This window comes from Carlito syrichta, unplaced genomic scaffold (assembly GCF_000164805.1).
Source record: "Carlito syrichta isolate Samal-C Ts95f unplaced genomic scaffold, Tarsius_syrichta-2.0.1 Scaffold306846, whole genome shotgun sequence".
Classification (NCBI taxonomy): Eukaryota; Metazoa; Chordata; class Mammalia; order Primates; family Tarsiidae; genus Carlito; species Carlito syrichta.
The window spans coordinates 471,212-484,870 of NW_007250942.1; the positions used below are offsets into that span (position 1 = coordinate 471,212).

Genomic DNA, 13,659 nt, shown 5'->3' on the forward strand with positions numbered 1-13,659 from the left:
ATTTTTTGATTTATTGTAGAGATGAGGTCTTGCTGAGTTGCCCAGGCTGGTCTCAAACCCCTGGGCTCAGGCAGTCCTCTTGCCTCTGCCTCCCAAAGTGCTAGGATTATAGGTGTGAACCACTGCACCTGGCCTAAAAGGATTTTTAAATTAAACTTTAATTCTTTGTTACAAAACTGATATGTGCTTATTGTAAAAATTCAGATGATATAGAGGTAAATATAGTTAAATTTCATAGTGTTTTCCACATCTTCCAGGACTTTGTATATCTAATTGTGTCTGTCCTATGGCTTAGATTTTGCGTGTAGAGAGAGCTAACTTAAGCTCTATGTGTATTCTTTCATTCACTTTCTACTCTTGTATGAATATATACAAAAGTAATAGAATTTTAAAAGAAACTGCAGTACAAATTCTTGGGTATTTAATTTAAAAAATCTAGGAAATAAGTACTTAGGGTTGATAAATTGTTCAGTCCTAAACGTACCCCTTCCCTCCTTTTAATGCATAATTTTAAGACTTTTTAAAGATATTGCATTTTTTGAAGCACACCTTTAAAGTCCCTGTCCCTTTAAATTCTATTATAGCTAATTTTATGTCCTTAAATGTAGAGAGGAGGTTTTCAGAATTCCTCTAAATACACTTTTCTTGTCATGAAACTTTTTTTGGCTTAAAAAATTTTTTTTTCAATTTTAAAGATGTGGGGTGCAATTCAGGTTAGGTATACAAAAGTTCATTATGCAGGTCCCCTTGTTGATGAGTTGTGCACCTCTCTCCCCTGGCAGTCTTAACTGCTAATCCCACCCCTCCCCCCCTGGTAGTTTCCTGCTACTGTTTTGGCTTTCTTTTAAGGGAAATTTTTGTTGTTAAGCAATCCATTTATTATTCATAGTGACCCAAATAGATATGACATTTGGAATATTCCATAAGTTCTTTGGCAGATACTGTTTATTTCTCACCTGTTCAGCTCCTACAAAGAGTTTTCTGAATGAGTTGGGCAAGTGCCTTTCATCCAGTATGACTTCCCAGCACAGTACTGTGGCTGACACAGTCCAGCTGATGGCAGTATTTATAGCCTTAAGAGTAGAGAACCGTGGGAAATCTTTTCAGTCAAGTAACTACATGCCTATGATCTGACTTCTTTTGGTTCTAAACTCGTTTTTATTTATTTTGTTCTCTCCTCTGTTACCATCTAGAACAGAGTTAAAAAAAAATTCTTAACTCCCAACATCATTTGTGTATGATATGTCAGCATCCTTTTATTCACTGTCAAGGTACTTCTTTTTTTTAGCGATGCAGTAGAGACAGGTCCTCAATGAGGTGATGTGAGGAATCATTTACGGTGATTCTCTAAGACACTGGCTTGTACTTCTGCCCTGTCTTCTAGTTGTACCTGTGTGTCCTGTGGCTTAGTAGTCATATTTATTGTAAAAATCCCATGGCATAGCCTGCAAGAAGGCTTTGATCTACTTCTTGTTGAGTGACCTCCTTAACGTTTATAGGGAGGCAGCCTGCTGTCACTGAAAGGAATAGATGCTTTGAGATCCGATATACTTAGGTTTAAATCTTGACTCTGCCACTTCCTAGCTATGTGACCTTGTGCAGGTGTTTCTTATCTCTTGGCCGTGACATTTTGATGTGTAAAATGGGGATATTAGGCATTCAAGACTGATGAAATCTGTATAGAGCCCTCTTATAGCACCTATTGCAGAATAGAGGAGGCTGCTCTTGGAGAGTCAGAAATCATGATAGTCTCTGTCTTCAAGGAGCCTCCATGACAGTAGAAGAGACATGTCCCCACACAGAGATGGGTAGAAGGATACATTCATATCAACATATATGGAGGACATATGAAGACCAATTGTGGGCTCACGTCCACAGAGAAAAGAACTGTGATCAAATCAGTGGTCTCTAAGTGCTTTGCGTTGTGAAGGGTGATAGCAGTACTTGGTGCTTATTTTGGCCACTTTCTTATCCTGTGGCCACTTATGCATGTGCATTTTAGATGATTTATTTCTAAATAAACGTGCAGTAAAAATGGTCAGGTGGAAGACTTCATTTTTGCTGCCTCTTGATCATATTTACCAAGTATGATATATTTTAAAACAGATGTTTGAGAGCCAAGTTCTGAACACTGGAGGGCTCATTAGTCCTTGTTCTCCTGGGGAGGTGCAGGGTCTCTGGTGTTGAATACATGGTACAATGTTTTGGTCAGGGTGAGTCTGGCAAAGAACAACAGAACTGAGCATGCCCCAGGAATGGGGGGACATATGGAAATGAAGCAGAACTTTCAGGTTTAGTGACATGCCATAACTTCGAGGGTGTGAAATGTCACAGGATCTTTTCAATTTACAGTGGCATTCAAAGGAGACAAAGAAGAGGCCTTTGCTTGATTCTGCTCTTTTCTGGCATTGAACTTTCTGGCATTGAACTTGAGTATGGGAAGAATGGAGACATCCTGTGTCTCCGGGTGGTGTTTTTTCCTCACCCCGAGACATTATTAGAATCATGGTATGGCACTGAGTTTGTTTTACAGTGTTGATGACTTAAACAATAATACAGTGCTTCATGGTCATTGTTTCAGGCCAAAGAACAGACAGGAGCAACAGCTTCTGTCATTTATGTTCCTCCGCCATTTGCTGCTGCCGCTATTGACGAAGCCGTTGAGGCAGAAATGCCCTTGGTTGTGTGCATTACCGAAGGCATCCCACAGCAGGACATGGTCCGGGTCAAGCACAGACTGCTGCGCCAGGGAAAGACAAGGCTCATTGGGCCAAACTGCCCTGGAGTCATCAATGTGAGTGCAAACAGTCAAAAGAGGCTCAGATAGCCTCTCACAAGGCTGAACAGCTTTGTGTCAGTTCAGGTGTATTTGTGTGAATGGCCTATGAGTAACCTTTTTTAAAAAAACTTTTCTGAAACTGTGATTTATTTTTTTTCAGCCAGGAGAATGCAAAATTGGCATCATGCCTGGTCATATTCATAAAAAAGGAAGAATTGGTGAGTATGTTTGCAACTGTCTTATAGATTAAAAGAAAAAACAAATTATTTGTCCTAAACTTTCAGCACTCAAAAAGAGACTTTGTGACTGTGCAAATCAAGTTCATCTTAATTAATTTAAATTTAGTAGAATTTACTGGGGAAGCTTTGGAGTGAGTCCATTCTATATCCTGAATATAGTGAGTTTATTTGAGATGCAACTTCAATAAAGATTCTGGATTTTTTTAAAGATCTCTTCTTGCTTAGCTCTCTGTGGGTTCTTCCATGTGTTTGCATGTATTAATAGTTAATTTCATGTTATTGCTAAGTAATATTCTGTTGTATGATTATATCAGAGTTTGCTTATTCATTCTCCCATTAATGAACATTTGGGTTGTGTTCAGGTTTGGGCCTTAAGAACAAGGCTTAGGTGAACATTTGTGTACAGGTCTTCTCGTGAACACATTTTCATTTCTCTTGGGCAAAATACCTAGGAATTTAATTGCTAAGTCATCAGGTAGAGTATGTTCATCTTTTTAAGAAATTGCTAAGTAGTTCTGTGAAGTGTCTTTTTCACTTCATATTCTCACCATCAATGTAGGAGAGTCTCAATTGCTCCAAATCTTCACAAACCTTTAGATTTGTGAGTCTTTTAATATAGCCGTTCTATCAGGGTAAAATGGTATTTCATTATGGTTTTAATTTGAGTGTCTCTAATGACTAGTGATGCAGAGTACCTGTTCATGTGCATAAAGGCCATTCATTTATCTTCTTCTGTAAAGTATCTATTCAGGTGTTTTGCCCATTACTTTTTATTGGGTTGTCTTTTTATTGTTGATTATAGGCATTCTGTAAGTATTCTGTATATAAGTCCTTTGTCAAATATATGTGCTGTGAATATTTTTATTGTTAACTTTTCTTTGTCCTATCCAATAATTACTTTGATTTCTTGGATATCATAAATTTTCTCAATTTTTTGGGGGGAAAAATATACTGCTAATTGGTTAGTTCCTCAAGGAAATAGCTAAATTGACAGTTCAGAATTAAGCCACATTACGCCTGTGTTTAGACTCTTTATACCTAACTTGCACTGCACTGTCCTGTTTTTTACAATAATAGATAGTCATAGTATTTTTCTCTATCTGTAAACCATGACTACTAATAATACTAAATAAAAATAGTGCGTTGTATAGTTTACAGAATTGAGTTAAACGTCATGATTTTTTTTTTTTATTACTGATGTCTCTTAGATTTGTCAGCCCTACTGCCAGTAGAGTACTTGATAAACTCACTTATAAGGGAGGTTATGGGGAGCTCCATAGGCCATCTGGATTCCAGTGGGGCCTGATCCACTGATGGTCTTGTACATATTTAAATATTCCTTATACTTTTTGATTTGCTTTGAATAGTTACTGCTATAGTCTTGAGTTGAGCAGGGAAGAAGGAGTGCCCTGTGCTGAGTTGCCTCTCTGATCACTGCCCTGCTTTCTAAGGTGCTTATAAACCCAAAAAATGAAAAATTAAGGGAGGTTCAGGGAAGTCTTTTAGACCTTGGCTTTGTGAATGACCATAACACATTGATAAGACAGTTTTCTGGGAGACTGCTGTTAATTCCTTGGAGAAGGACTTTTAAAAAATTGCCTAGCCAGGCTCGGTGGCTCAGCCTGTAATCCCGCGCCTTTGGGAGGCTGAGGTGAGTGGATTGCCTGAGCCCGCGGGTTCGAGACCCGCCTGGGCAGGCGAGACCTCATCTCTACAATAAATCAAAAAATCAGCCGGGCGTGGTAGCGCATGCCTGTAATTCCGGCTACTCGGAAGGCTGAGGCAGAAGGATCGCCGGAGCCCAGCAGGTCGAGGTTGCGGTGGCCGGGAGCGGCCACTGCACTCCAGTCTGGGTGACAGAGTGAGACTCCAACTCAAAAAAAAAAAAAATAAAATAAAATAAAAAATAAAAAATTGCCTAAAATAAAATATATGACACTGCAAGATATTTGAAGGGATGAAGAGAGAAGATGATTATTTGTAGTGTCTATTCCCATTTTGATACCATTGCTAATAGTCTCTAGTAGCCTTGTTGACTTCCAGTCCTTAAGAATTTAGAGAAAGGAAGGATTTTTTATTTCCTTGAATGTAATATGATAGCAGTATAATAGCATAGTGGCTTTCTAGTTTGTGTTAATGATAGCGAAGAAAACTGCATACCTGCCGATTTAGTGTTATTGAAGGAAGTGCCTGGATTTCAAATTGATGATATTTAAATGTGCCACTTTTTTTATTTCACTTATGATAGTTTGCTAATTTCAGCTGCATATGACATACCTGATGCTTTCTTTTTTTAAAAAATTTACTTTAATTAAACTGCTTCCATTGAAATAATTGTTAATTCATGTGTAGTTGTAAGAAATAATCCCAGATCCCGGTTGATCCTTTATCCAGTGATTAACAGCTTGTAAAACTATAGTTTAATATCATAAGTAGGATATTGACATTGATACAGTCAATATGGAGAAACTTTTCCATGACTACAAGGATCTTTCATGTTTCCTTATTATAGTTACACACATTTACCTCTTACTTCCACCTTCTTAATTCCTGACAACCAATAATCTGTTCTCCAGTTCTATAATTTTGCTATACAAATGTAATCATACAGAATTCCATATAGCCTTCTGGGGATGCCTGTCTACAGTCAGAATAAGTCTCTGGAGATTCATCCAGATTGTTGTGTGTGTCCATAGTTTTTTTTTTTTTTTTAATTGCTGAGTAGTATTCCATGCTGTTGATTAGAGATACTGTCCTGCCTTCTGAATAGAGAATGTATGTTCCATCTGAAAGCAGATTTTCTCCAGTGCAAATACTGATACCTGTCCGTTAAAGCTGGGTAGATCAGAATTAGTATTTTAGATCAGATTTTAAGGATTTCTACCTTTGGTAAAATTGTTTTTGTTTTTCAAAAAGTATTGTAATTTTAATATAGTTCTCAATGCTGAAAATTAGCATTAGCTAAACATAGTCTGAAACTTAGTAGTATTTGCTGTAACACTAGGAAAAAAAATTACTGTTGGTCACTGTAGGTTATTCAGTGTTTTCTTTATGATCCTGCCTCTATCCTCAGTATTTGGAGCCAGTACCAGCCCTGACTTTGGTAAGAAGAGGAGTTGACAGGCTATGTGCCGTCTTACTGTGCTTTATAGTAGCATTAGGACCAATAGTGAACCATTCAATGAAAGTTTGCTTCGACCACAAAAATACTTACGGTTTCATGATGGTAGGTAAGAAGACATAACTTCTTCTTATTCCCTAGTACTAAAAGCAGTGGGAAATAAAAACACTGAGAAGGTTTAGAGAAAGAGATTTTATTTTCTTCTCTTTGGGAGTAATCAGGAAAGACTTAAAAGAAAAAGTAGCAGCCGGGCTCGGTGCACTTTGGGAGGCCGAGGCAAGTGGATTGCCTGAGCCTACGGGTTCGAGACCAGCCCGGGCAACTTGGTGAGACCTTGTCTCTACAATAAATAAATAAATAAATTAGCCAGGTGTGGTAGCATGCCTGTAGTTCCAGCTACTTGAAAGGCTGAGGTGGAAGGATTGCTGGAGTCCAGCAGGTCGATGCTTGGGTGGCCATGAGGGTGCCACTTTACTCCAGCCTGAGTGACAAGAGTGAGACTCTATCTCAAAAAAAAAAAAAAGTGTCAATTAAGCTTTTCTTGTGGACCTTAAAGGATGGTTAGAATTTTGTCAGATAATTAGAACAAATTTGAAAAAGTAGGAGAGAATGAAGTATAATTGAGGAAGAACCCATTTCACTATGTAGCGAAATCATGAAATGAGTCTGGCAAGGTGGGCTGGGACTATTCTGGGCTGGGGAGTTAGAGCAGAGTTTCGTATGAGATGAGGCATTGTCAGGGACATAGCTGTCACTGTTAGGTGGAATTCATCTAAAAGAGCAATCTGAGTAATTTGGGTCCATCTAGCAGTGACCAAAATATATACACACTTGTCTTTCAATTGACTGGTTTGTGCGTAGAATCTAAAGTTATGTGTGCACAAATTCATCGTGAGAAAATGTGCATTATGCACAGATTACACACTTAGTACCCATGGTTATATGATGATAGTGGAGACAGCACTTTGCTTAAGAATGTAAACACACTGTATGGAAGTTGGGGTGGCTTCTGGTTATGGTTATTGTCTGATGAGAATTGTGGTTGCCTGGTGGGGTGATCATATTATTAGAAAAGAGTCTTCTGAGTGCTTAAAAAGTGCTTCAAGGAGAAGTTTAAAGATAACAAGCCATGGACATTGGAATTATTCTCCACTTTAGAATCAACATTCTGATTTTAGTCTGATAAAGATTTTGTTTTAAGTTTGTGTATAATAGGTTCTAACGACTGAATTTATTTATTTATACTTCTCAGCCTGTTAAAACTAGGGATCCACTCATTTTATATTTCTTGTTCTAAAGTACTGCATGTACTGGATTGTAGTACTGAATTGTACTGGGTTGTAGCGTGGAATAAATTACCTGTTTGGATGCTCAGCCAAACATAATGAACTACAAGGGAGGAAACTCTAGTTGTCACTCCTCCCCATCTATACTGACTCCCTCCCCCAACACAGGCCTAATCCAGGTATAAGTGGGACATAGATACTGTCACAAGGCCCATTATATAAAGGAAATTAGGTGGGAGACTTGAATTCAGAGGGGTCTTAACCCCTTGCTCCCCAGTTTTTAAAATACTGATTTAAAGCCTGTATATTAGTTGAAAATGATTAGAAAAGTAGTTATGGGGAAGGTAGCACTATCAAATGTAACTAATACTAGTTTTAATGGCTTTGTGGTTTGGGTACTCTTAAGTCTAATCTGTTATATTCTGTGACCCTAAGCAGGATTGTACCATCCAAGGTCATATTGTTATAATCCTCTTCAGAAAGATTCTCAGAAGAGGTATTTTAGGTTTTCCTTGCATTGTTTTATAGTCATAAGATAACCTTAACTAATAATGTACTTTCTCCTGTGTCTAACTTTAAAAACTTCCCTGCTTTATTGTCAGTCTTTTCCTCTTATTTCATCATTTAAGATATTGTTAATTTGGATGGGAAATCATGGAATGAATTTTATATATACCCGTGTCATAGACAGTGTTAGTCACTCAAAGTATTTGGAATTTAGTTTACTGTATGAGAGTCTTATCATATCAACACAAGCTAATCTTTCTGAATTCCCTTCCTCTAAGGCATTGTGTCCAGATCTGGCACCCTGACTTATGAAGCAGTTCACCAAACAACACAAGTTGGATTGGGGCAGTCTTTGTGCGTTGGTAAGAGATTTTTGCTAAAATCATTTTATTGGAAAGTAGTATCTTCATTGAATGCATGTGCTAATAACTATTAATTTTATTCTTTATAAGATATTTGGATACTGTTTTATTAAAAAGATGTTATGGTCTCAAATTTGCTTAAGTGTGAAATTCTTCTGTATTGTTTCAAGATTCATGGGCCAAGATTCAGTTTCCAGGTTGAGCAACAAACAACTTAGGATGTGTGGCACCTGGGAGACCTTGGTACCTGAAAACATCACTTATTTTATTGCTCTGAAGAAATGTTTCCTCATATTAGAGCTTTTTTTTTTATCACTTTAATTATGTTCAATGCGTTGTAATTACTGAATTCTTCTCCATTTGCTCTCACATTCTCCAGGCAAGCTTCTGAGTTGCCTCTGAGCTGGAAAGTTGTACTGTCTTATGGGTGGGAAAATTAAGGGTGAAGAAGGCTGACTTCCCCAGAACCTCTCTTTTGCCACACCATGCTCCCTCTCACTTTAAAAATAATTTAAGAAGTTTTTACAATTTAGAATCCATTTTGTTGCCAAATTTCTTATTTATTTAATTATTTATTTTTTAAAGATGTGGGGTACAATTCAGGGTTTGGTATATAAATATCCATTGTACAGGGAAAGTTTGGGTCTCACTTAAATTTCTTATTTTTATAAATGTTTCTTCAAATGCTTAGAATACCTTTTAGAAGTCTTTCAGAAATACCTTTTAAATAAAAGAAATTATAAAATATAACCATGGGTATTTTTATTAAGTCCCAAACTCATTAATTTAATATTGAAAACATGAATTGAGTCTTTCTATGTGCAAAGCACAAGCTTGGGCACAAGGTAATATGATGAAGAATAAGGGCAGTTATTGAAATAGATTTGCCAATTGCATCTTCTTCAGCTTCAGTTTTTAATTTGTAAATGAGGGTAATAATGCCCATCTCATAGAGAGATTGGGAGAATTAGGAAATGACATGTCTGATGTGTGCTCAAGTGGACTTGACACTGGCACTTAATAAGTGCTAGTTCTCTTGCTCGATTTCATTTTTCTGAGATACGTAGAGCAGTAAGAAGTCAATCCTGTGCTCCGTAAGTTTATATCTTAAAAATAAAAAATGTGGCAGCCATTCTGTAGGGAACATTTGCTTTACTCCTGTCCAAGTACTTACTTGTTCTTAAATGTCATGTGCTTACAGGAGAACCCTGATATGCAGGCTCTGTCATCTCCCACTCTGTATTCAAAGGAAGAGGGGTCAGGTTACCCTCTATGCTATCACCCACTGTCACTTGTATTTTAAAACTTACGAGTAGTTTCTTTACAGCTTTGTCAAATAGTTTCTCTGCACAGAGAAATTTGTTAAATGTTTTTCTTTGGTATAGCATTAGCATGCAACACAAACACATGTTTTCTTAAAATGCTCATTTCTAAAGAGTTATCTGGGAATAATTTTATGGGAGGAAAGAGGCTTGATACAGGAGCTAGAACAAAAAAAGGATTGATTGTCTTTGTATCAGGAACCAACCACCATTTAGCATCCTTATAATAGTACAAACAGAAATAAATATAGAATTTTGTGATGGTTGAATGTTAAACGCAAGAGTGATGATACATTTTAAAATAAAAGGGAAAAGAGTAGGGAAAACGAGAAACTGGTCAAAATAAATTTTCTTGCTCTGAGTTCCATGGTTCCTCCTTAAATTTTCAGCTAATGTTGATACTCTGACTCTTTCAGGCATTGGAGGTGATCCTTTTAATGGAACAGATTTTATTGACTGCCTTGAAATCTTTCTGAAGGATTCAGCTACAGAAGGTATCATATTGATTGGTGAAATTGGTGGTAATGCAGAAGAAAACGCTGCAGAATTTTTGAAGCAACATAACTCAGTAAGTCTGGATATGGAAAAACAGAGTTTTTCACTCTTTATATCAGAGGCATTTTTTAGAAGTTGTTTTTACTGAAAGATTAATTTTTCAAGAAAACATGAAAGATAACATTAAGCCTTTTTTGAGCTAGACCTTCTGTCCCGACACTAAGAAAATTCTGGAGTTTTTCTGGGTTCATTGTCTCCTTCTCTACTCTGAATGCTCTTCCACAGACATTGCGCCATGCTTTGTGGTAGGTGAGTTAGGTAATATCCTGATGGGGGGAGGACATGCACGCCATCAGCCCGAAAGGCCCCACTTGACCTGCAGACTTAGGTTTTCACCCATGGTTGGTGCTTTTTCTCCTGATGTCTTAGGGGGAAAGAGGGTTCCTTTTTTTTTTCAAGGCTGACTTTCTTTTTTTTTTTTGAGTTGGAGTCTCACTCTGTCGCCCAGGCTGGAGGGCAGTGGCCGCTCCCGGCCACCGCAGCCTCAACCAGCTGGGCTCTGGCGATCCTTCCGTCTCAGCCTTCCGAGTAGCTGGAACTACAGTGCGTGCTACCACGCCCGGCTAATTTTTTGATTTATTGTAGAGATGAGGTCTCACCAATTTGCCCAGGTGGGTCTCGAACCCGCGGGCTCAGGCAGTCCACTCACCTCAGCCTCCCAAAGGCGCGGGATTACAGGCTGAGCCACCGTCAAGGCTGACTTTCTAAAGAGGCCTGTCCCTGTGCCCTTTCCCAGGATCTCGTCTCCCTCTAGCTTCAGATTTACCTTGTAGAATGGCACTTTCCTTCAGATCAAGTCGAAAAGCTTTGCTGTCTGTGTCCCATGGAGGCTTTCCTTGTGGCCTCTCCTGTAGAATTAAATATGAAGGAGTCATGTAAAGTTGTATCCTAATTTTATTTAGCTTAAGGGAATTCGGCTCTATTCCTGGGCTGAAGGAGAGTGGGGAGAGGAGATAGTAAAATAGTACAAACAGAAATAAATGTAGAATTTTATGATTTTTGAATGTTAAATGTAAGAGTGATGATGCATTTTTAAATAACTGGAAAAAGGGTAGGGAAAATGAGAAACTAGTGAAAACAATTTTTCTTGCTCTGTATTCCATGACTCATCCTTAAATTTTCAGCCGATGTTGATACTCTGACTTTTTCAGGCATTGGGGGCGATCCTTTTAATGGAACAGCTTTTATTGACTGGAGGTATAGTGATGATGGAAGAGCTTGGCGCCCACCAGCACCTGCTTGGTGAATTTGTGCTTTGGCCATTGTTGTGTCTGAGAACTGGGAAAATCTTGGAAATGATTTCCAGACTCTTTCTGACACTGACCGATGAGTGAAAAAGCATCTTCAGAAGGACAGGCAAAAGGGTGGAAATAACTTTCTCTCAATTCTTGTTGAGAAAATTGAGAAGGGAATGAATTAAATGCCACAGAAAAATAATACCGGGGCATTAAAACAACCAACAATGTCACCTGCAGGGTGGTATACACAACATAATGCATGTGTACTTGTGGTTTGTGGCATTTTCAAGAGCTTTTTGAATATACCTGATTTTCTTCTATGGTGATTCAAGTCCTGACTCCTATATCAGATATGACCCAACTTCCCCTTGCTCCCTGGATCTCTTTTCTTTCTTCTCATTCGCTCCCTAATCCTCAGCAGTCTGGCTTCTGTTTGCTACTTAGAAGCAATGTGACCTTGGGAATATTTCTTAGCCTCTTGCTACCTTCGTTTCCTTTTTGACAAAATGGGGATGCAGTAGTACCTGCTTCCTGGAGTTGTAAACATTTTGAAGTGTACACAGCCTAGAAACATATCACAAGGTCGTGCCCAGCACACAGGAAACACTCTTCCTGAGCTGGGTGCTGCTGTCAGCTGTTCTTACTCTCTTGGCGTTGTTTTGGTGGCCTCAATTCCTTCTTCATCCTCTCCATCCTCTTGGTTTTCTCCTGGTTTTCCTCCTCTGTATCTTTCCCTGGATCTATTTTCTGTGCTGGTTTCTTAAGTGTGAGTGGTTATCTTATAGAAACACCATCATGCTTCATGCGGTTTCTGTGGCAGAGACCTGAGAACTGTTCTTCCTCGCTCATCCCTGCTTCCACTCAGTTACCATGATCGGACTCAGATGTCAGTGGTACGTTTAGAGTCAGAGTCTCATCTGTGGCTGGTCCCTCTGGTCCCTCATCTTACCTTACCTGGACTATCTCGGTCTGGTGTGCCCACTTCTTTTCCCCAGCCACCCCTTCTCTCCCAGGACACTCTGCTTATGGCCTCCTGTTATCTGCCCTCTGCAATGCAGGCATCTGAGCCATTTGTCCCTGGTTAAAACCAGTGTTCCCAGATGCATGTCGGATAATGGCTGGATTTAGCATGGTGCTCCAGTCCCTCGCATACTATCCTAACCTTCCCTTTCAGATCCATATCCCATCTGGCATGCCTGTTTTCATCTTCGCCTGCCTTTGCTTGTTCCTTCTGCAAGGCGTTCTTAGTAGCAGACTCTCACTCTAACCTGCATCATGGGTGGCGAGAAACTGCTGTCTTCAGTGCCTAGCCCAGTCCCTTGGCACAGCAGGCACCAATCAATGCAGAGTGAATGAAAGAATAGAGTGTTAGGTAAAATGTTATTAGATTCTCTTGAATTCAGAGAAGTTGTAAAGTTTGAGATTTTAGTAAGAACTGACTTCTCTTTTAAAAAATAAAGCAGGATTTAGTAAAAGATGAAAGATAAATACAACCTGAAGAGAAACCAGAGTATAGGATTAGGTAATATGACATTATACTATTTAAAATTGAATTTTAAAATGCGTTTAGGCCCAACTCTGAATTTCATGAATAGTTTAGAATTTAGTGAGAAAATAAAACATACACATTTTGTTTCATACAGCATGTTTTCCTATCCCTGCTTAGTTTTTATGGAACTAACTTTTTTATTGAGAATATAATGTGTACAAGATTCTAGATTAAGCAGTTCAGATAACATTTAAAGCAGTACGATATCTGATAATAGAGTAAACACTCAGTAAATGTTATCTGCTGCTACCTCTACTGTACCGTTACCATGACTCAGTAATTATTTGCAAGGGTTGTATTGCTTAATCTTTATTTTGCCCCTTTGAGTAAGATATTTTTGTTCCCCTTTTATGAATGAGGAAACTGGCTCAGGAAGTTTAATAAGTTACTAGTGGTAGATATTCAGCAAAGGACCCAGGGATGAGATTCATATCCAGATCTGCCTGGCTTCTCCATTACACTGAGGAGGGATTGGGAGTCGAGAGTGCAGGCGTTAAAGACCAGGAGTCAGCAGCCCTGGGCATGTACTCGGGCTGTGCTGATTGATACCACTGTAACTGGGCTTTCTCTTGTTAGGTTTTCACACATCTCATCATTTCTGTGTCTTATTTTCAGACTACACTTCTCCATAGTCTTTTTTTTTTTTTGAGTTGGAGTCTCACTCTGTCACCCAGACTGGAGTGCAGTGGCCTCTCCTGCTG

At 38.7% G+C, this 13,659-nt stretch overlaps 1 protein-coding gene across 1 annotated transcript in view; it reads left to right on the forward strand.

Annotated features, from left to right (window-relative positions):
• The window catches only part of SUCLG1 (succinate-CoA ligase alpha subunit), a 35,549-nt gene that overhangs the window by 15,482 nt on the left and 6,408 nt on the right, over positions 1-13,659 (forward strand). The window contains exons 6-9 of the mRNA XM_021715215.1: positions 2,582-2,794; positions 2,940-2,997; positions 8,211-8,294; positions 10,033-10,184. Of these exons, the coding sequence (XP_021570890.1) occupies positions 2,582-2,794; positions 2,940-2,997; positions 8,211-8,294; positions 10,033-10,184 (507 nt within the window). The remainder of the gene's footprint in view (positions 1-2,581; positions 2,795-2,939; positions 2,998-8,210; positions 8,295-10,032; positions 10,185-13,659) is intronic.